At 44.1% G+C, this 23155-nt stretch overlaps 1 protein-coding gene across 1 annotated transcript in view; it reads right to left on the bottom strand.

Annotated features, from left to right (window-relative positions):
* Window positions 1-371: 371 nt before the first annotated feature.
* Window positions 372-23155, bottom strand: part of LOC129005998 (uncharacterized) — a 37677-nt gene continuing 14893 nt past the window's right edge. Inside the window, exons 5-8 of the mRNA XM_054435081.1 lie at window positions 19924-20086; window positions 18965-19097; window positions 16676-16815; window positions 372-2007 (exon numbers count right to left, since the gene is read on the bottom strand). Of these exons, the coding sequence (XP_054291056.1) occupies window positions 1894-2007; window positions 16676-16815; window positions 18965-19097; window positions 19924-20086 (550 nt within the window). The 3' untranslated portion in view covers window positions 372-1893. The remainder of the gene's footprint in view (window positions 2008-16675; window positions 16816-18964; window positions 19098-19923; window positions 20087-23155) is intronic.

Genomic DNA, 23155 nt, shown 5'->3' with positions numbered 1-23155 from the left:
ATCACGTCAACTATCTCAATAACAAGGAGGTAAAAAAGTATAATTTTGTACACTAGCGCAATCCATGACTGGCTCACGTTATTTTTTTTTAAAAATTCGCGACAGCTATTCCTTATAGATGGCATGTCTAGGTAGAACACATGGGAGTAGCCAAATCTTGTACATTCTATTGTATGTATGAATTGGCTACTCCAATATATTCTATCTTTTTCATATCATCAATAATTTACCCTACACCGTGAAGAACAATTTTTATGTGTCCTTTATTTGTGAACCTGTAAAAAACACTTCAACTTTGTCAGGTAATCACCTTTTCCCTGTTGAAATAATCTCCTTAAACATAATGGATGTCAATGAAAAAAGTCACAATATTTAACAAAATTATTTTTATTAAAACTAATAAGACAGATAACATAGCAACATAACTATACCAACAATATAAAAACCTGAAATGTTTATCTCGATCAGTCTATTGATTAGTGATATTTGTATCTTTCTGCATAAAACATTCTACACATCAATAATGAAATAGTTGTAGTAGACTTATAAAGGAATATTGTTGTATCAGATCATAAATTTTAAAATTAAAAACTAGGTCTAGGCTAGTAAAAAAACAATGAATTAAATATTAGTAATTTGTGCAATCGGGATGGCATTAGCACATACACAAAAACACACCATGTAATAATTGACGATATGGAAGAAACCAGCTTGTGAAAACAAATGGGGTAACTTAAAACACTGTTATTACATTCAGTACAATAAATTGGCATAAAACATCTCCATTTATAACCATTTGGCAATCTAAAACATTTTAGGCCAAGCAAATATGGCAAGCTCGAATAACCTCTTTGTACTTGGAACCAAACAATTTTAACTGCAAAGACACAAATACAGGCCAATTTGTAGAACGGTTTTGCAAAACCATCTAATACACAGTCCTAATTAACCGTTTTCTATCACAAGGCTAACTTACAAAAAAGGCACAACATTGATTTTTGTGGCATAACTGTCACAAATAAAAATAATATTACTTCTACTTTGGCTCTTGAAACGTAAATCACTCGTCTTTTCCGCAACACAAGAGTACAGTGGAAAGCTTGAAATGCAGTTCAAAATTAAAAAGTTAACAAATCTTCCAATACCTGTTTATGGACAATATCCGAATAGTAATAAGTAGTTATAATATTTAAACAGCTCTCTTAACTGATCAACTATATCAACAATTAGCTTTTTCATAGGATTAGTGTAATCTTCTCTAATACAATCTCCATCTGAATATGATTATAATGGCCCTGCTTTGATGGTAAAAAAACTTATACAAAAAACCTGGGAAAATAACTAAACAATTATTAAAATTATAAAGTATTTTTCCTACCACTGCATGGAATAATAACATTGCCACACCTGTAAAAAGTACGCAAAATAGCTCATTTCCACTCTAGAGTGAGAAAGGCCAGCAGGAAATGTATGGCCGCACAAAGCTTAAAGTTCTCAAGTGGCAATGATATATTTTGTGCTCTTAATACACAAATAGCTATTCTCCACACCTATTTAAACGCTTATAGCTTTTCCAAAATATTTACGACCATCTGAATAGCTTCCAGATCTTTTACAGTATGGAACATACTTTCTAATGGTTCAACAGAACAATATTGTTTACCAAACCATATAGGGGCAGATTGAAATACTCAATGTACCTTAAAGGTAACCGACTTTATTGTACCAATCAATTTTCCACTGTATCACCAATTTATATACATCGAGCCAAAAAAATTAACCACCTTCAAAGCATCTTGATGCTGTAATATCTTGTTAAGTCTTACTACTAAATCTCGTGTAACTATCGCTTATAGAAAAAATACAAAAGAAAGTGTTTTGAGCTTAGACAGGTCAGATCTGGGAGCTGAATCTTGGCCGAGGGAGATCTCCAAAGACAGCATCTCCGTGGACACTCTTCGCGAGGGCTTTGATACTGGCTGCGATGTCCATGGGCTGCTGTGGCACCTGCGCAACATTGTATAATTTAAGAAGGTTGCATTTAATTTCAGTTTAATTACTGTGACTATTACTATAGTTAGTTGGTTCACAAAATTTAGGCAATTAAGGGGAAGATTCCTGGGTTCCCCCACAGCTTTTTTATTGCTTAATCTGTCGTTTGGTTTCAAAGTTAAAGTAAGGTAAAGAGGATGAAATGGCTTTGCCTCAAATCGCCTAAATTTTGTGAACCAACTAACTATAGCATTTCCACTAATCTGTCCTACCTTGTAACCAACACTGCACTACCCTGTAGATCCTGTACCTTAGCCTACCCCACCCAGTACCTGCAGTAACCTACGCTGCACTACCCTGTAGATCCTGTACCCTAGCCTACCCCACCCAGTACCTGCAGTAACCTACGCTGCACTACCCTGTAGATCCTGTACCCTAGCCAGCCCTACCCAGTACCTACAGTAACCTACGCTGCACTACCCTTTAGATCCTGTACCCTAGCCAGCCCTACCCAGTACCTGCAGTATCCTACGCTGCACTACCCTGTAGATCCTGTACCCTAGCCCACCCTACCCAATACCTGCAGTAACCTACGCTGCACTACCCTGTAGATCCTGTACCCTAGCCCACCCTACCCAGTACCTACAGTAACCTGCACTGTACTACCCTGTAGATCCTGCACCCTAGCCCGCCCTACCTAGTACCTACAGTAACCTACGCTGCACTACCCTGTAGATCCTGCACCCTAACCTGCCCTACCCAGAACCTACAGTAACCTACGCTGCACTACCCTGTAGATCCTGCACCCTAGCCCACCCTACCCAGTACCTACAGTAACCTACGCTGCACTACCCTGTAGATCCTGTACCCTAGCCAGCCCTACCCAGTACCTACAGTAACCTACGCTGCACTACCCTGTAGATCCTGCACCCTAGCCCACCCTACCCAGTACCTTCAGTAACCTACGCTGCACTACCCTGTAGATCCTGTACCCTAGCCAGCCCTACCCAGTACCTACAGTAACCTACGCTGCACTACCCTGTAGATCCTGCACCCTAGCCCACCCTACCCAGTACCTACAGTAACCTACGCTGCACTACCCTGTAGATCCTGTACCCTAGCCAGCCCTACCCAGTACCTACAGTAACCTACGCTGCACTACCCTGTAGATCCTGCACCCTAGCCCACCCTACCCAGTACCTTCAGTAACCTACGCTGCACTACCCTGTAGATCCTGTACCCTAGCCAGCCCTACCCAGTACCTACAGTAACCTACGCTGCACTACCCTGTAGATCCTGTACCCTAGCCCACCCTACCCAGTACCTACAGTAACCTACGCTGCACTACCCTGTAGATCCTGTACCCTAGCCAGCCCTACCCAGTACCTACAGTAACCTACGCTGCACTACCCTGTAGATCCTGCACCCTAGCCCACCCTACCCAGTATCTACAGTAACCTACGCTGCACTACCCTGTAGATTCTGTACGCTAGCCCACCCTACCCAGTACCTGCAGTAACCTACGCTGCACTACCCTGTAGATCCTGTACCCTAGCCAGCCCTACCCAGTACCTACAGTAACCTACGCTGCACTACCCTGTAGATCCTGTACCCTAGCCAACCCTACCCAGTACCTGCAGTAACCTACGCTGCACTACCCTGTAGATCCTGTACCCTAGCCCACCCTACCCAGTACCTACAGTAACCTACGCTGCACTACCCTTTAGATCCTGTACCCTAGCCAGCCCTACCCAGTACCTGCAGTATCCTACGCTGCACTACCCTGTAGATCCTGTACCCTAGCCCACCCTACCCAGTACCTGCAGTAACCTACGCTGCACTACCCTGTAGATCCTGTACCCTAGCCCACCCTACCCAGTACCTACAGTAACCTGCACTGTACTACCCTGTAGATCCTGCACCCTAGCCCGCCCTACCTAGTACCTACAGTAACCTACGCTGCACTACCCTGTAGATCCTGCACCCTAACCTGCCCTACCCAGAACCTACAGTAACCTACGCTGCACTACCCTGTAGATCCTGCACCCTAGCCCACCCTACCCAGTACCTACAGTAACCTACGCTGCACTACCCTGTAGATCCTGTACCCTAGCCAGCCCTACCCAGTACCTACAGTAACCTACGCTGCACTACCCTGTAGATCCTGCACCCTAGCCCACCCTACCCAGTACCTTCAGTAACCTACGCTGCACTACCCTGTAGATCCTGTACCCTAGCCAGCCCTACCCAGTACCTACAGTAACCTACGCTGCACTACCCTGTAGATCCTGTACCCTAGCCCGCCCTACCTAGTACCTACAGTAACCTACGCTGCACTACCCTGTAGATCCTGCACCCTAACCTGCCCTACCCAGAACCTACAGTAACCTACGCTGCACTACCCTGTAGATCCTGCACCCTAGCCCACCCTACCCAGTACCTACAGTAACCTACGCTGCACTACCCTGTAGATCCTGTACCCTAGCCAGCCCTACCCAGTACCTACAGTAACCTACGCTGCACTACCCTGTAGATCCTGCACCCTAGCCCACCCTACCCAGTACCTTCAGTAACCTACGCTGCACTACCCTGTAGATCCTGTACCCTAGCCAGCCCTACCCAGTACCTACAGTAACCTACGCTGCACTACCCTGTAGATCCTGTACCCTAGCCCACCCTACCCAGTACCTACAGTAACCTACGCTGCACTACCCTGTAGATCCTGTACCCTAGCCAGCCCTACCCAGTACCTACAGTAACCTACGCTGCACTACCCTGTAGATCCTGCACCCTAGCCCACCCTACCCAGTATCTACAGTAACCTACGCTGCACTACCCTGTAGATTCTGTACGCTAGCCCACCCTACCCAGTACCTGCAGTAACCTACGCTGCACTACCCTGTAGATCCTGTACCCTAGCCAGCCCTACCCAGTACCTACAGTAACCTACGCTGCACTACCCTGTAGATCCTGTACCCTAGCCAACCCTACCCAGTACCTGCAGTAACCTACGCTGCACTACCCTGTAGATCCTGTACCCTAGCCCACCCTACCCAGTACCTGCAGTAACCTACGCTGCACTTCCCTGTAGATCCCGTACCCTAACCTACCCCACCCAGTACCTGCAGTAACCTACGCTGCACTACCCTGTAGATCCTGTACCCTAGCCCACCCTACCCAGTACCTACAGTAACCTACGCTGCACTACCCTGTAGATCCTGTATCCTAGCCAGCCCTACCCAGTACCTACAGTAACCTACGCTGCACTACCCTGTAGATCCTGCACCCTAGCCCACCCTACCCAGTACCTACGCTGCACTACCCTGTAGATTCTGTACGCTAGCCCACCCTAACCAGTACCTGCAGTAACCTACACTGCACTACCCTGTAGATCCTGTACCCTAGCCAGCCCTACCCAGTACCTACAGTAACCTACACTGCAATACCTGTAGTAGATCCTGTACCCTAGCCGACCCTACCCAGTACTTGCAGTAACCTACGCTGCACTACCCTGTAGATTCTGTACGCTAGCCCACCCTACCCAGTACCTGCAGTAACCTACACTGCACTACCCTGTAGATCCTGTACCCTAGCCAGCCCTACCCAGTACCTGCAGTAACCTACACTGCACTACCCTGTAGATCCTGTACCCTAGCCAGCCCTACCCAGTACCTACAGTAACCTACACTGCACTACCCTGTAGATCCTGTACCTTAGCCTACCCCACCCAGTACCTGCAGTAACCTACGCTGCACTACCCTGTAGATCCTGTACCCTAGCCTACCCCACCCAGTACCTGCAGTAACCTACGCTGCACTACCCTGTAGATCCTGTACCCTAGCCAGCCCTACCCAGTACCTACAGTAACCTACACTGTACTACCCTGTAGATCCAGAATCTACAGTAGTGTAGGTTACTGTAGGTACTAGGTAGGGTCGGCTAGGGTACAGGATCTACTACAGGTAGTGCAGTGTAGGTTACTGAAGGTACTGGGTAGGGTCGGCTGCGGTACAGGATCTACAGGGTAGTACAGTGTAGATTACTGTAGGTACTGGGTAGGGTAGGCTAGGGTACAGGATCTACAGGTAGTGCAGTGTAAGTTACTGTAGGTACTAGGTAGGGCGGGCTAGGGTACAAGATCTACAGGGCAGTACAATGCAGGTTACTATAGGTACTGGGTAGGGCGGGCTAGGGTACAGGATCTACAGGGTAGTACAGTGCAGGTTACTGTAGGTACTAGGTAGGGCGGGCGAGGGTACAGGATCTACAGGGTAGTACAGTGTAGATTACTGTAGGTACTGGGTAGGGCGGGCTAGGGTACAGGATCTACAGGTAGTGCAGTGTAGGTTACTGTAGGTACTAGGTAGGGCGGGCTAGGGTACAGTATCTACAGGGTAGTATAGTGCAGGTTACAGTTGGTACTGGGTAGGGCGGGCTGGTACAGGATCTACAGGGTAGTACAGGTTACTGTAGGTACTGGGTAGGGCAGGCTAGGGTACAGAATCTACAGGGTAGTAAAGTGTAGATTACTGCAGGTACTGGGTAGGGTCGGCTAGGGTACAGGATCTACTACAGGTATTGCAGTGTAGGTTACTGTAGGTACTGGGTAGGGCAGGCTAGGGTACAGGATCTACAGGGTAGTACAGTGTAGATTACTGCAGGTACTGGGTAGGGTCGGCTAGGGTACAGGAACTACTACTGGTATTGCAGTGTAGGTTACTGTAGGTACTGGGTAGGGCAGGCTAGGGTACAGGATCTACAGGTAGTGCAGTGTAGGTTATTGTAGGTACTGGGTAGGGCGGGCTTGGGTAAAGGATCTACAGAGTAGTACAATGTAGGTTACTGTAGGTACTGGGTAGGGCAGGCTAGGGTACAGAATCTACAGGGTAGTAAAGTGTAGATTACTGCAGGTACTAGGTAGGGTCGGCTAGGGTACAGGATCTACTACAGGTAGTGCAGTGTAGGTTACTGAAGGTACTGGGTAGGGTGGGCTAGGGTCCAGGATCTACAGGGTAGTACAGTGTAGGTTACTGTAGGTACTGGGTAGGGTCGGCTAGGGTAACGGATCTTCAGGTAGTGCAGTGTAGGTTACTGTAGGTACTGGGTAGGGTCGGCTAGGGTCCAGGATCTACAGGGTAGTACAGTGTAGATTACTGTAGGTACTGGGTAGGGCAAACTAGGGTACAGGATCTACAGGTAGGGCAGTGTAGGTTACTGTAGGTACTAGGTAGGGCGGGCTAGGGTACAGTATCTACAGGGTAGTATAGTGCAGGTTACTGTTGGTACTGGGTAGGGCGGGCTAGGGTACAGGATCTACAGGGTAGTACAGTGTAGGTTACTGTAGGTACTGGGTAGGGCAGGCTAGGGTACAGAATCTACAGGGTAGTAAAGTGTAGATTACTGCAGGTACTGGGTAGGGTCGGCTAGGGTACAGGAATTACTACTGGTATTGCAGTGTAGGTTACTGTAGGTACTGGGTAGGGCAGGCTAGGGTACAGGATCTACAGGTAGTGCAGTGTAGGTTATTGTAGGTACTGGGTAGGGCGGGCTTGGGTAAAGGATCTACAGGGTAGTACAATGTAGGTTACTGTAGGTACTGGGTAGGGCAGGCTAGGGTACAGGATCTACAGGGTAGTAGAGTGTAGGTACGACAGGTACTGGGTAGGGCGGGCTTGGGTACAGGATCTACAGGGTAGTACAATGTAGGTTACTGTAGGTACTGGGTAGGGCAGGCTAGGGTACAGAATCTACAGGGTAGTACAGTGTAGATTACTGCAGGTACTGGGTAGGGTCGGCTAGGGTACAGGATCTACTACAGGTATTGCAGTGTAGGTTACTGTAGGTACTGGGTAGGGCAAGCTAGGGTACAGGATCTACAGGTAGTGAAGTGTAGGTTACTGTAGGTACTAGGTAGGGCGGGCTTGGGTACAGGATCTACAGGGTAGTACAATGTAGGTTACTGTAGGTACTGGGTAGGGCAGGCTAGGGTACAGAATCTACAGGGTAGTACAGTGTAGGTTACTGTAGGTACTAGGTGGGGCTGGCTAGGGTACAGCATCTACAGGAAGTACAGGGTAGGTTACTGTAGGTACTAGGTGGAGCTAGCTAGGGTAGTACAGGATCTACAGGTTAGTACAGTGTAGGTACTGGGTAGGGTCGGCTAGGGTACAGGATCTACAGGTAGTGCAGTGTAGGTTACTGTAGGTACTGGGTAGGGCTGGCTAGGGTACAGGATCTACAAGGTAAGGAAGCGTAGGTTATTGCAGGTACTGGGTAGGGCAGGCTAGGGTACAGGATCTACAGGGTAGTACAGTGTAGGTTACTGTAGGTACTGGGTAGGGTGGGCTAGGGTACAGGATCTACTGGGTAGTAGTACAGTGTAGGTTACTGCAGGTACTGGGTATGGTCGGCTAGGGTACAGGATCTACAGGTAGTGCAGTGTAGGTTACTGTAGGTACTGGGTAGGGCAGGCTAGGGTACAGGATCTACAAGGTAAGGAAGCGTAGGTTATTGCAGGTACTGGGTAGGGTGGGCTAGGGTACAGGATCTACAGGGTAGTACAGTGTAGGTTACTGTAGGTACTGGGTAGGGTCGGCTAGGGTACAGGATCTACAGGGTAATACAGTGTAGGTTACTGTAGGTACTGGGTAGGGTCGGCTAGGGTACAGGATCTACAGGGTAGTACAGTGTAGGTTACTGTATGGTCGGCTAGGGTCCAGGATCTACAGGGTAGTACAGTGTAGGTTACTGTAGGTACTGGGTAGGGTCGGCTAGGGTACAGGATCTTCAGGAAGTGCAGTGTAGGTTACTGTAGGTACTGGGTATGGTCGGCTAGGGTACAGGATCTACAAGGTAAGGAAGCGTAGGTTATTGCAGGTACTGGGTAGGGTGGGCTAGGGTACAGGATCTACAGGGTAGTACAGTGTAGGTTACTGTAGGTACTGGGTAGGGTCGGCTAGGGTACAGGTTCTACCGGGTAGGTTACTGGATTAGGATAGGTAACCAGGTTACTGGAGGTAGGTAGGGTGGGCTAGGTTACAGGTTCTACAGGGTAGGTTACTGGAGTAGGATAGGTAACCAGGTTACTGGAAGTAGGTAGGGCACGCTAGGGTACAGAATGTACAAGGTAGGTTACTGAAGTAGGATAGGTAACCAGGTTACTGGAAGTAGGTAAGGCACGCTAGGGTACAGAATGTACAAGGTAGGTTACTGAAGTAGGATAGGTAACCAAGTTACTGGAGGTAGGTAGGGCAGGCTAGGGTACAGATACTACAGGGTAGGTTACTGAAGTAGGATAGGTAACCAGGATACTACAGGGTAGGTTACTGAAGTAGGATAGGTAACCAGGTTACTGGAGGAGGTAGGTAGGCAGGCTAGGGTACAGCTTCTACAGGGTAGGTTACTGGAGTAGGATAGGTAACCAGGTTACTGGAAGTAGGTAGGGCACGATAGGGTACAGATACTATAGGGTAGGTTACTGAAGTAGGATAGGTAACCAGGATACTGCAGGTAGGTAGGGCAGGAAAGGGTACAGGTTCTACAGGGTAGGTTACTAAAGGAGGATAGGTTACAAGGTTACTGGAGGTGGGTAGGGCAGGCTAGGGTACAGGTTCTACAGATAAGGTTACTGGAGTATGATAGGTTACCAGGTTACTGGAGGTAGGTAGGGTGGGCTAGGGTACAGGTTCTACAAGGTAGGTTACTGAAGTAGGATAGGTAACCAGGTTACTCGATGTAGGTAGGACTGGCTAGGGTACAGGTTCTACAGGGTAGGTTACTGAAATAGGATAGGTTACCTAGGTTACTGGAGGTAGGAAGGACAGGCTAGGGTACAGCTTCTACAGGGTAGGTTACTGGAGTAGGATAGGTAACCAGGTTACTGGAGGTGGGTAGGGCAGGCTAGGGTACAGGTTCTACAGGGTAGGTTACTGGAGAAGGATAGGTAACCAGGTTACTGGAAGTAGGTAGGGCACGATAGGGTACAGAATCTACAAGGTAGGTTACTGAAGTAGGATAGGTAACAAGGTTACTCGATGTAGGTAGGACTGGCTAGGGTACAGGTTCTACAGGGTAGGTTACTGAAATAGGATAGGTTACCTAGGTTACTGGATGTAGGAAGGACAGGCTAGGGTACAGCTTCTACAGGGTCGGTTACTGGAGTAGGATAGGTAACCAGGATACTACAGGATAGGTTACTGAAGTAGGATAGGTAACCAGGATACTACAGGGTAGGTTACTGAAGTAGGATAGGTAACCAGGATACTACAGGGTAGGTTACTGAAGTAGGATAGGTAACCAGGTTACTGGAGGAGGTAGGTAGGCAGGCTCGGGTACAGCTTCTACAGGGTAGGTTACTGGAGTAGGATAGGTAACCAGGTTACTGGAGTAGGATAGGTAACCAGGTTACTGGAGTAGTATAGGTAACCAGGTTACTGGAGATGGGTAGGGCAGGCTAGGGTAAAGGTTCTACAGGGTAGGTTACAGGAGTAGGATTGGTAACCAGGTTACTGGAAGTAGGTAGGGCACGATAGGGTACAGAATCTACAAGGTAGGTTACACAAGTAGGATAGGTAACCAGGTTACTCGATGTAGGTAGGACTGGCTAGGGTACAGGTTCTACAGGGTAGGTTACTGAAATAGGATAGGTTACCTAGGTTACTGGAGGTAGGAAGGACAGGCTAGGGTTTAGCTTCTACATGGTCGGTTACTGGAGTAGGATAGGCAACCAGGATACTACAGGGTAGGTTACTGAAGTAGGATAGGTAACCAGGATACTACAGGGTAGGTTACAGGAGTAGGATTGGTAACCAGGTTACTGGAAGTAGGTAGGGCACGCTAGGGTACAGAATGTACAAGGTAGGTTACTGAGGTAGGATAGGTAACCGAGTTACTGGAGGTAGGTAGGGCAGGCTAGGGTACAGATACTACAGGGTAGGTTACTGGAGTAGGATAGGTAACCAGGATACTACAGGGTAGGTTACTGAAGTAGGATAGGTAACCAGGATACCACAGGGTAGGTTACTGAAGTAGGATAGGTAACCAGGATACTACAGGGTAGGTTACTGAAGTAGGATAGGTAACCAGGATACTGCAGGTAGGTAGGGCAGGCTATGGTACAGGTTCTACAGGGTAGGTTACTCAAGTAGGATAGGCAACCCGGTTACTGGAGATGGGTAGGGCAGGCTAGAGTACAGGTTCTACAGGGTAGGTTACTGGATTAGGATAGGTAACCAGGTTACTGGAGGTAGGTGGTAGGCTAGGGTACAGGTTCTACAGGGTAGGTTACTGGAGTAGGATAGGTAACCGGGTTACTGGAGGTGGGTAGGGCAGGCTAGGGTACAGGTTCTACAGGGTAGGTTACTGGATTAGGATAGGTAACCAGGTTACTGGAGGTAGGTAGGGTAAGCTAGGGTACAAGTTCTAAAGGGGAAGGTTACTGGAGTAGGATAGGTAACCAGGATACTACAGGGTAGGTTACTGAAGTAGGATAGGTAACCAGGATACTACAGGGTAGGTTGCTGAAGTAGGATAGGTAACCAGGATACTGCAGGTAGGTAGGGCAGGCTATGGTACAGGTTCTACCTAGGGTAGGTTACTGGAGTAGGATAGGTAACCAGGTTACTGGAAGTAGGTAGGGCACGATAGGGTACAGAATCTACAAGGTAGGTTACTGAAGTAGGATAGGTAACCGAGTTACTGGAGGTAGGTAGGACAGGCTAGGGTACAGATACTATAGGGTAGGTTACTGAAGTAGGATAGGTAACCAGGATACTGCAGGTAGGTAGGACAGGAAAGGGTACAGGTTCTACAGGGTAGGTTACTAAAGGAGGATAGGTTACAAGGTTACTGGAGGTGGGTAGGGCAGGCTAGGGTACAGGTTCTACAGATAAGGTTACTGGAGTATGATAGGTTACCAGGTTACTGGAGGTAGGTAGGGTGGGCTAGGGTACAGGTTCTACAGGGTAGGTTACTGAAGTAGGATAGGTAACCAGGTTATTGGAAGTAGGTAGGGCACGCTACGGTACAGAATCTACAAGGTAGGTTACTGAAGTAGGATAGGTAACAGAGTTACTGGAGGTAGGTAGGGCAGGCTAGGGTACAGATACTACAGGGTAGGTTACTGAAGTAGGATAGGTAACCAGGATACTGGAGGTAGGTAGGGTAGGCTAGGGTACAGGTTCTACAGGGTAGGTTACTGGATTAGGATAGGTAACCAGGTTACTGGAGGTGGGTAGGGCAGGCTAGGGTACAGGTTCTACAAGGTAGGTTACTGAAGTAGGATAGGTGACCGAGTTACTGGAGGTAGGTAGGGCAGGCTAGGGTACAGATACTACAGGGTAGGTTACTGAAGTAGGATAGGTAACCAGTATACTACAGGGTAGGTTACTGAAGTAGGATAGGTAACCAGGATACTACAGGGTAGGTTACTGAAGAAGAATAGGTAACCAGGATACTACAGGGTAGGTTACTGAAGTAGGATAGGTAACCAGGATACTGCAGGTAGGTAAGGCAGGCTATGGTACAGGTTCTACAGGGTAGGTTCCTCAAGTACGATAGGTAACCCGGTTACTGGAGATGGGTAGGGCAGGCTAGGGTACAGGTTCTACAGGGTAGGTTCCAGGATTAGGATAGGTAACCAGGTTACTGGAGGTAGGTAGGGTAGGCTAGGGTACAGGTTCTACAGGGTAGGTTACTGGAGTAGGATAGGTAACCGGGTTACTGGAGGTGGGTAGGGTAGGCTAGGGTACAGGTTCTACAGGGTAGGTTACTGGATTAGGATAGGTAACCAGGTTACTGGAGGTAGGTAGGGTAAGCTAGGGTACAAGTTCTAAAGGGGAAGGTTACTGGAGTAGGATAGGTAACCAAATTACTGGAAGTAGGTAGGGCACGATAGGGTACAGAATCTACAAGGTAGGTACTGAAGTAGGATAGGTAACCGAGTTACTGGAGGTAGGCAGGGCAGGCTACTACAGGGTAGGTTACTGAAGTAGGATAGGTAACCAGGATACTACAGGGTAGGTTACTGAAGTAGGATAGGTAACCAGGATACTACAGGGTAGGTTACTGAAGTATGATAGGTAACCGGGTTACTGGAGGTGGGTAGGGCAGGCTAGGGTACAGGTTCTACAGGGTAGGTTACTGGATTAGGATAGGTAACCAGGTTTCTGGAGGTAGGTAGGGTAAGCTAGGGTACAAGTTATAAAGGGGAAGGTTACTGGAGTAGGATAGGTAACCAGGTTACTGGAAGTAGGTAGGGCACGATAGGGTAAAGAATCTACAAGGTAGGTTACTGAAGTAGGATAGGTAACCGAGTTACTGGAGGTAGGTAAGGCAGGCTAGGGTACAGATACTACAGGGTAGGTTACTGAAGTAGGATAGGTAACCAGTATACTACAGGGTAGGTTACTGAAGTAGGATAGGTAACCAGGATACTACAGGGTAGGTTACTGAAGTAGGATAGGTAACCAGGATACTACAGGGTAGGTTACTGAAGTAGGATAGTTAACCAGGATACTGCAGGTAGGTAGGGCAGGCTATGGTACAGGTTCTACAGGGTAGGTTACTCAAGTACGATAGGTAACCCGGTTACTGGAGATGGGTAGGGCAGGCTAGGGTACAGGTTCTACAGGGTAGGTTCCAGGATTAGGATAGGTAACCAGGTTACTGGAGGTAGGTAGGGTAGGCTAGGGTACAGGTTGTACAGGGTAGGTTACTGGAGTAGGATAGGTAACCGGGTTACTGGAGGTGGGTAGGGTAGGCTAGGGTACAGGTTCTACAGGGTAGGTTACTGGATTAGGATAGGTAACCAGGTTACTGAAGGTAGGTAGGGTAAGCTAGGGTAAAAGTTCTACAGGGTAGGTTACTGGAGTAGGATAGGTAACCGAGTTACTGGAGGTAGGTAGGACAGGCAGGTTTTGTAGGTAGGGTACGCTAGTGTACAGGAAATATGGGATAGTGCAGGGTAGGTTACAGGATCTAGGGTAGTGGAACATAGGTTATTAGAGGTACATTTTTAAGGGCTTGTCACAATGACAGGTTTACTGGTACAGATACTATAGGGTAGGTTTCTGAAGTAGGATAGGTAACCAGGATACTGCAGGTAGGTAGGGCAGGAAAGGGTACAGGTTCTACAGGGTTCGTTACTGAAGTAGGATAGGTTACAAGGTTACTGGAGGTGAATAGGGCAGGCTAGGGTACAGGTTCTACAGATAAGGTTACTGGAGTATGATAGGTTACCAGGTTACTGGAGGTAGGTAGGGTGGGCTAGGGTACAGGTTCTACAGGGTAGGTTACTGGAGTAGGATAGGTTACCAGGTTACTGGAGGTGGGTAGGGCAGGCTAGGGTACAGGTTCTACAGGGTAGGTTACTGGAGTAGGATAGGTTACCAGGTTACTGGAGGTGAGTAGGGTAGGCTAGGGTACAGGTTCTACAGGGTAGGTTACTGGATTAGGATAGGTAACCAGGTTATTGGAAGTAGGTAGGTTACTGGAGTAGGATAGGTTACCAGGTTATTCGAGGTTGGTAGGGCAGACTAGGTTTCAGGTCCTACAGGGTAGGTTACTGGAGTAGGAAAGGTTATTAGATTACTGGAGTAGGATAGGTAACCAGGTCACTGGATGTAGGTTAGGGCAGGCTAGGGTATTGGTTCTAAAGGGTTAGTTACTGAAGTAGGATAGGTTACCTCGGTTACTGGAGGTAGGTATTGCAGGCTAGGGTACAGGTTCTACAGGGTAGTTTACTGGAGTAGGATAGGTAACCAGGTTACTAGAGGTAGGTAGGGCAGGCTAGGGTACAGGTTCTACAGGGTAGGTTACTGGAGTAGGATAGGTAACCAGGATACTGGAGGTAGGTAGGGCAGGCTAGGGTACAGATACTACAGAGTAGGTTACTGAAGAAGGATAGGTTACTAGGGGTACAATGTACTGCAGGGTAGGTTACAGGATCTACAGGGTAGGTTGCTGGAGTAGGATATGTTACTTAGGTTACTGGAGGTAAAGGGTAATGAAGGATAGGTTACAGGAGGTACAGGGTAAGGTAGGCTAGAAATATTTGGTAGTCCAGGGTAGGTTACTGGAGGTACAGAGTAGGGTACAGGAACTATGGGATAGTCCAGGGCAGTTATTTGGAGGTACAGGGCAGGGCTGGCTAGGGTACAGGAACAAAGAAGTAGTGCAGGGAAGGATATTTACCGCAATATTTACTTTGAGATTTTTCCACTACCGTGAGTAACTACCACGGTATTGCTGAGGCCGCAAAAAATGCTCACGAGTGTTTTTGCAATTGCGAATGACGATTACGTTATTTCCAAGACAGCAACATTTAACTTACAGATGTTGTCGCGATCACAAAAATGACAACCACCTCATTTCTGAGACAGCAACATTTACTTACGAGTGTTGCCGCTCCCATGAGTGATGACCACGGTATTGCCGAGACCGCAAAATATTTATACCAACAATAAAAAAATAATTATTTACTAGTACTTCTTCGCAGGCTGGGTAGGTTACAGGTACTAGGGTAGTGCATGGTAGGTTACAGGATCTAGGGTAGTACAACGTAGGTTAGTCGAGGTACCAGATAGGTAGGGTACGCTAGTGTACAGGAAATATGGGATAGTGCAGGGTAGGTTACAGGATCTAGGGTAGTGGAACATAGGTTATTAGAGGTACAAGGTAGGTAGGGCAGGCTAGGGTACATGAACTATGGGGTAGGTTAGCGGAGGTACTGGGTAGACCAATCTAGGGTAGTGCAGCATAGGTTACTGGCAGTACAAGCTAGGTTACAGGATCTAGGGTAGTGCAATGTAGGTTACTAGAGGTACAAGGTAGGTAGGGCAGGCTAGGGTACAGGAACTATGGGGTAGGTTAACGGGGGTACTGGGTAAGCCAGTCTAGGGTAGTGCAGCATAGGTTACTGGCGGTACAGGGTAGGTTACAGGATCTAGGGTAGTGCAATGTAGGTTACTAGAGGTACAAGGTAGGTAGGGCAGGCTAGGGAAGGTTAGCGGGGGTACTGGGTAGGCCAGTCTAAGGGTACAGGATCCACGTGGTAGTGCAAACTATAGATACAACTATATATCACAATAAGTATTAGGCTGTCATAGGCTAGAAAAATTTACAACTGAAATAATTATTTTAGTATTAGTTTATGGACTTCTTCTACCCTACAGTAATCGTTTTTCTACATTTTGTTTTAGTAAGTATAGTATCATTTTTTCAGACCAGCTTGGAGGCTTCGGGCTGATGATTATAGCTGTGTTTAGTTTTAATTTTATTGTGTCTTTGCAGGCTATATGTTGTTAGGTTATGCAGTGTAAAATTAAAGCAATATTGATGAAATATGTAGGTTAGGTTGGATAAGTAAGTTAGGTAAATGTGGATTAATTGACAGTCACTTGAAAGTGTGAAAAGTTTTCTTATCTTTCAAAATGTAGTGTAGTCAAGACACTTAGTGTAGGAAAAGTCTCTAACTAAAACTAAAATAGTTTTCTTTTTCGATATGAACTTTAAAACCACAGTGAAATAACTACATAAATATTAATTAAATGACAATTAACAAAAGTAGAATTGATCTTACACTTGCAAGGGTCAATGCTGTTCTAAATTTATTTTCAAACGAGCATTATATTATAACTATTCAACTTCATGTAGGTAAATAATAAAAGTTTTGAATTAGACTCACCCTGTATTCATGCCTGTGAGGTGAGTCTTCAACGCTGGAGTGTTGAGCGAAGACTGGTACGTTGACTGGAAGAGACTTGGCGTAAATGGCTGCACTGACATGTCGTGGGATGTGAATGCCTTCATCATGGCTGCCAGACTCTGCACAAACAGAAGATAATGTCAATCATAGGGCAATGGATGTTGTTGCACTGTTACTAAGTGGGATCAAATCAAATCATATCATATCAAATATGTTTTTATTCATAATATGTAAAATTTATGTACAGTACTTACTTACTTTCTGTGTCCGGAAATCAGACTTCGCTTTTCCAAAAATTAGCTACCGATATGGCTTTGTCATTCGCATGTAAAAGATCATCTAATGTGCAAGACTGGTCTAGGCGTGGGCAGATCACCAGATGGCCAGGATCCTGAACAGCACCACAAGCGCACAAGATGTTTTCTTCTTCTGGTAAGAGACCCCATTTCTTCATGTTTGTCTTGCATTTTAGTACCTCGACCCTAATTCGATAGGGTCTTCCACACCGTGTAATGAAGTCCTCCACCAGGAGCCAGTTCCTCCCTGGCTGGTATGGGAGGGTTAGTCAACGTGGCCTCCCACCTTGCCACCCAATTGCTTGAGAGTGATCCATCCAGGACTCGTGTCCGTGATAAAAAGCTCTTTCTGGACCGAAGCCATCGCTCTGCAGGTTGGTGGCCGTGTAATGGGTGACGAGGGTCTGTCTCTTGCTTAGTCCTTTCTGCGTCGGCATTTTTATTTATTTTATTTATTCAGGAAGGCAATTTATTTTTAATTGGTAATTTATTTTGAAGGCATTTTATTTATGTACCATGAATGGTGTCAGATATTATTTCTAAGAAATAAAAATAAGTACATCTATTTACAAGTATAATACAGTACACCTTTTTACTAACAAATTTTACCAACAATGCCATTTAACTTATTTTATTTAAAAACTCATTAATTGCGATAACAAGTGTTCTCAATCATGAATGCCTTTAATTTTTTTTTTTTATTTCTTAATGTTAGTCTCACTTTTCAAACTTTCTGGCAATCTATCAAAGAATTTGGCACCGTAGTCTTTTTTTATTCTTATCGATAATTTAAAATAATTTTTGTGCCTAGTGTTATAAATATGATTATGGCCAAGAAAAACTGGTATTAGTCATGTTTTGTTTCACATACATAACACATTCATATACATACAAATTAAATACTGACAAAATTCCTAGTTCACTAAACCTATCCTTTACATGAGCCTTCTACTTCAAACCTAGCATGGTTCTTATACATTTCTTTTGTAGTTTCAATATCTTTTTTAAGTTTTTGTGAGTCGTTGCTCCATATACACAAATGTTATATGCCAAATGAGAGTGAATCAAGCTATTTTCGTATAGCGGATTTTCTGGTCTGGAGGAAATGCACTTGGGTTAGGAATACGAGGAAGAAGGAATGGCTACAAAACAAACTTGCCTAAGAAAAGTGTGTCGAATGAATATAACACACAAAAAAAGTTCACAACACAAAGAACTTGACTCATTAAACATCCTTCTTCCGAAGAATCCCCACGTAGGGGCGAAATGTCAAGTTTATTGTGGTGTGAACTTTTTTTTAACTACCTGGTAAGGTAACTTTCTTAAGCAAGTTAGGAATTTTCTCAGATGATCCATGCTAACCTATATTCCTTTCCAATAAAATACTAACTAGCTTAAAAAAACCATTTTCCAATACTATGTAAGTAAACACCCAAATGGCAAGTGGTGGGATTACTATTAACCCTTCGCGGACGGGTGACGGATATATCCGCCTAAGTCTTTGGCAATAAAGGACGGGTGCCGGATATATCCGCCTATGGTTTTTGATGATCCGGACGGGAAGCGGTTATATCCGCCTTCTCTTTAGACAGACTGGCAGATGCAACCAGGACGTGATTGAGCCATGCGAACGAGATCATCTTGAAAATTAAGAAGTTAAACGGGGCAAAGCGTTGGGAGACAGCTAGTATTGATATAAAATCAAAATTCAGCTGTATATGTCAGTTCATAGTTTTGCAATGTTTTCTAACTAAACACACTGTACTTGGTAACCTAAAATTATAGTAAGCGGTGGCACGACAATAAATACCTATAAATTGTACCGTTGCAACATGATCAAAATTTATTTGATTTTTGCGATGACACAACTCAAAATTACAATTGTTTAGCAATTTTTTAAAGGACACGTCGACACCACACCGACACATCGACACCTTTGACAAATCTACATTTATTAACTTGCAATATTTACCATCAGTGTCTGAAAGATCTATTTCCTCGTCGGATACAAAAGGCTCGTGGCTTTGGTCGTCCATTCCATCTAGGTCGAACAGTCCTTCAGCATCGACAGACGGCTTGCGAGCAACATTACGTCTGCTGCCCATCTGTAAAAAATACAATCATATCAGCGACGAGGAAAATAGGTGCTGAGAAAACTACGGATTGACACAACAAAGAGGGTTATGGAGAAAATTACCACCTAAAAACCTGCAGAATAAGCGATTTCCATTTACCTGGTTGTATTTTTACAAAAATATTTGGTTAAAAATGCCAGATTTTTATAGTGAAATGTTAATAGCTTTGTGTGAAATAAATACATTTTGCCAAATTTTTATCTAATTATTTCCTTTCCCATACCAAAACCTACACTATATTGTATTATGTTGGAGTAGTTACAACAGTTAAAATATCCTCCATAAAGGATAACCAGGGATACAATGTGGTTTAGGTAAGTAGGTGGCTCGTGGCTCAGTCGGAAACGCTATGGACTTCGGGCCCATGCAGCCCTATCGTTCATATTCTGTACGATGTAATAAATATATATATATATATATATATATATGAATTAAAACTGCCTCAGGGATAACAAAAGGAAACAAAAAATCAGTTCTGGGCCAAGATTGTAACATGAGACCTACGATAATAGCTTATTCCTTACACGGGAAATTTGCTAAAAACCAAGTTTAACCTTTTTACTTTTAGGTTATTTTAGGTTGAATTACTTTATTAACAAACAAGTTAACATTTACATTGTGATCTAAAATATATATTCATACTCCGTCTTTCATATGTTCAGAAAATGACAAATTTTGTCAATGACACTATCGCTAACTAACCTAACATAACCGCCTCAATGCACAGTAAAAGATCCACATCTTGAAAAGACCCAAATATTACGAGCAAAGTTACGAGTTAAAATACTTGTCTCACCTGAGCTGGTCGCTTGCTTATGGCTTTGTTAGGATCAGGTAGAACTGGTGTCGGTGTCTGTGGCAATTTGGTAACACTGGGGCTCGAGTTGAACTGAGAAGTTGGCAGTTTAGTGTCTGAAGACAATCCTGCTTTCTGTCCGCTGCTAGCTTCTACCAGGGTCCTGCCAACAGTTGCGATATTGACAAGTGTGACAATTTCCATTACCTTCAAGTGTAACCTCAATAACAAGACCCTCGATAACAAGTCACCCTCAAACAATTTTCAAATACCCTCGATTTAACAAGATCATACGTTATTGGAAGTTGCAAACCTCTATTACCTTGATGATGCCAATGGGGGACTTCTTACTGTGGTTTTACTGTTATTTCAATGTCAGTATACTCTCACTCGCCCCATATTGTAATTAGGTAGTGCCAGGTTAATGAAAATGGTAAACTAGTGGATGACTTTAAAAATACTTAGGACTAAATACTTTCTTATGAAATGGCGACCATATGAATGTAGGTATTTTAAGCCAAGTATGAGTGGAGATGAGTGGTGCGATCTTGTAGTCTTGTTAGTGACTAAGGCCGACATTCCTAAGACACAGCTGTTAATTAATAGCCCATACGGCCGATGACAACTAAGGGACCTTTAGTTTATATTGGAATACGAATGAAATTTGTGCCTTGTAATTAACGAATTGGTCTAATTATCAGGATTGTACTGCGTATCCTCGTAGTACTCACTAGTGCCATGAGGGTAATGGAGGAAACGTAAATTTTATTATGTAACAATCACCGCAAGATCATGAAATTCAGTCATGCGGGCCCCGGAGACAAAATGACTATCTCCTGTGATCACAGGGAAATCGTGAACAACTCCCCTAGAGACATTGTGATTGTGAAATTTCCAGAGACGATTTCTGTGATCACTGTATTTGCACTCGTTGGGTAAAACAACTGACTTTAGCAAACTAGCAGTGATGTTACCGAATTACAGATATTGTTTGATACACACTATCTTAAAATTGAGTTTTCTCCCCTATGTATGAACAGATTTTCTGAAATTTGGTAGCCTATCATTAGAATTGTTAGAAAACTGTAACATTAGTTTTGTTTTCCAATGTAGTTTTACGTTATTTCAGATTTAAAATTGTAAAAGGCCACCATTATAAACTAAGCATGGTAAAAAACATTTGTTCTCAATATAGGTTTTTGCATTAATTATCCATGCACCAAACTTTGATTCACTACAAAACGCTGTTCTTTTTATAAAAAAAAAACTAGTTTTCTTCAAAACAAAATTGCGCCTGAACATAGAATTTTTGTTTTGAAAATTGTAGGTCAGTAGATAGTTTAGGGACACCCTGTATATTTGTAAGGCGAAAACAATGATTTCTATATTCACCACTCTAAAGTCTTATTAATTAACAAACAAACCAAATATTTCTGAAAAAATTCTATTTCCTTTACATATTGTATACAATGTAATACAATTAAAATGTACAAAATTGGCTTGGATGAAAATTATGAAGCCGTAACCGACAAATAACTCATTAAAATCCATACAATCAAATTAAAGTACAACAATATTTGTGGCAGCGACCCGAGGCAACAGTTGAAGGTTATCAATTTTACATAACCGCTGATGGATGAATGAGACTGGTGATACTGCACCATTACACTATCTTATCTGCAATGAAAAACTGACTGCAAATCAAGGGTCCGCGGAATTGGCTAACTCTGGAACTCGCTAACCCCATGTTAAATGCCCTATCTTCAAATTTGGTCGATGAGAGGAACTCGCTAACTTGTTCGGTTTCGGAATTGGCTAACTCCGGAACCCGCTAACCCGCTCTAAAGCCGGGTTAGCGAATTCCGTCCTCGTACGGAAGTCGCTAACTCGGTCCCTCGGCGGAACTCGCTAACTCCCAATCAGAAGCCTCGCGGGCCGTCCAATGGGAGCCAAGCACGAATATTTTTGGCCAGTGTTGCCGAAAGTGTAGTACCTATATCGTATCGGCACCATAATGTCGTATCCTACGCTTAATTAGGAGTAAGAGCAACGTAGTCGATAAAATAAATATATTTTGAAGTATGTTTAACCACAGAGAAGTTCTTATGATTATTAGGGTGGAAAATGCATTATAGTCTTACCATAGACTAACCAACACAAGTAAACTTTACATCCCATTGTAAACTTTGAAGCTCGTTTTTCGTGTCTAGTTCATGTCCGGTGACACTGATCGCTAGTGTCGACAAAATTGTGTTTCTATTATTTTATAGTTAACTTCATGATTTGTTCCTTACTGTTTGGTTATATAACTAGGGGACGTGTTATTAGTTGTGATTAGAACGTTTTATTTGGTTAAACGAGGTTTTAAATTACTAAAAAACAAGAAACAATTGTAAACCAAACACGACCTCTAAAGACAGTACACCGGACAGAACTAACAATACAACTGTCTTCAGATCATCCATAAGGATGAGAAATGTACTAATATAAGGGAGTATGTTTTATATGTGGGTTTCTTACTTAAATAGTAGCTTATTGGTATGAAAAAGATAAAAATGCACATTTAATTTGGATCTATTACATGTTATGAAATATCTATTTTCGTAGTCCGCCATTTGTTTCTTTTATTCGAATAAATACCATTTTGTGAACTTCTGCAAATAAAATTTTTGAGTTCGTATTTTATATACTGGGCTTGTAGTAACCTTAAATCATAAATCATAATAAAATTTACACGTTAAACGTCATTACAGAATTACATTGTAGTGGTTATGTATTTTTAAATAGAGCTATTGAATTTAAATAAATATTTATCAATACATTATAAAGTGGTAGGCCTAATGTATTCATGGATTGCATTAAAAGTTAGTCTATGCATAAATACAACTTGTAAATGTCTTTTATCGTAGGCTATTAGTGTAGAACCCGGGTCATCCTCTTAATTTTGTTGAATTAATATTAATTTTACGTCTTTCAGTAGGCTTACTTTTTAAAAGTCTGGAGTTTTTTTCCAGGCTGATTCTATCTTATCCAAAAACAAAGCTATTGTCTATTGTGTAGCTCAGTACTGGGGAACGGTGAACCGAGCAATGGCTTGGTATAGTTTATATCGTTTGTGAAAGCAATATAAAGGAAACCCAACACTCAAATCAGGAAAATCCGTCAATTAGTTTATTAAAAAACGTGAATTAAAATAACCCTGTCACGTTTTATTATATGAATATTATATCTT

The sequence above is a fragment of the Macrosteles quadrilineatus genome, unplaced genomic scaffold (genome assembly GCF_028750875.1).
Source record: "Macrosteles quadrilineatus isolate MER2022 unplaced genomic scaffold, UCM_ALF_1.0 Scaffold_51__1_contigs__length_872494, whole genome shotgun sequence".
NCBI classification, from domain to species: Eukaryota; Metazoa; Arthropoda; class Insecta; order Hemiptera; family Cicadellidae; genus Macrosteles; species Macrosteles quadrilineatus.
The sequence above is the reverse complement of the archived record's forward strand: the minus strand, read 5'-3'. Positions and strand labels throughout refer to the sequence as shown.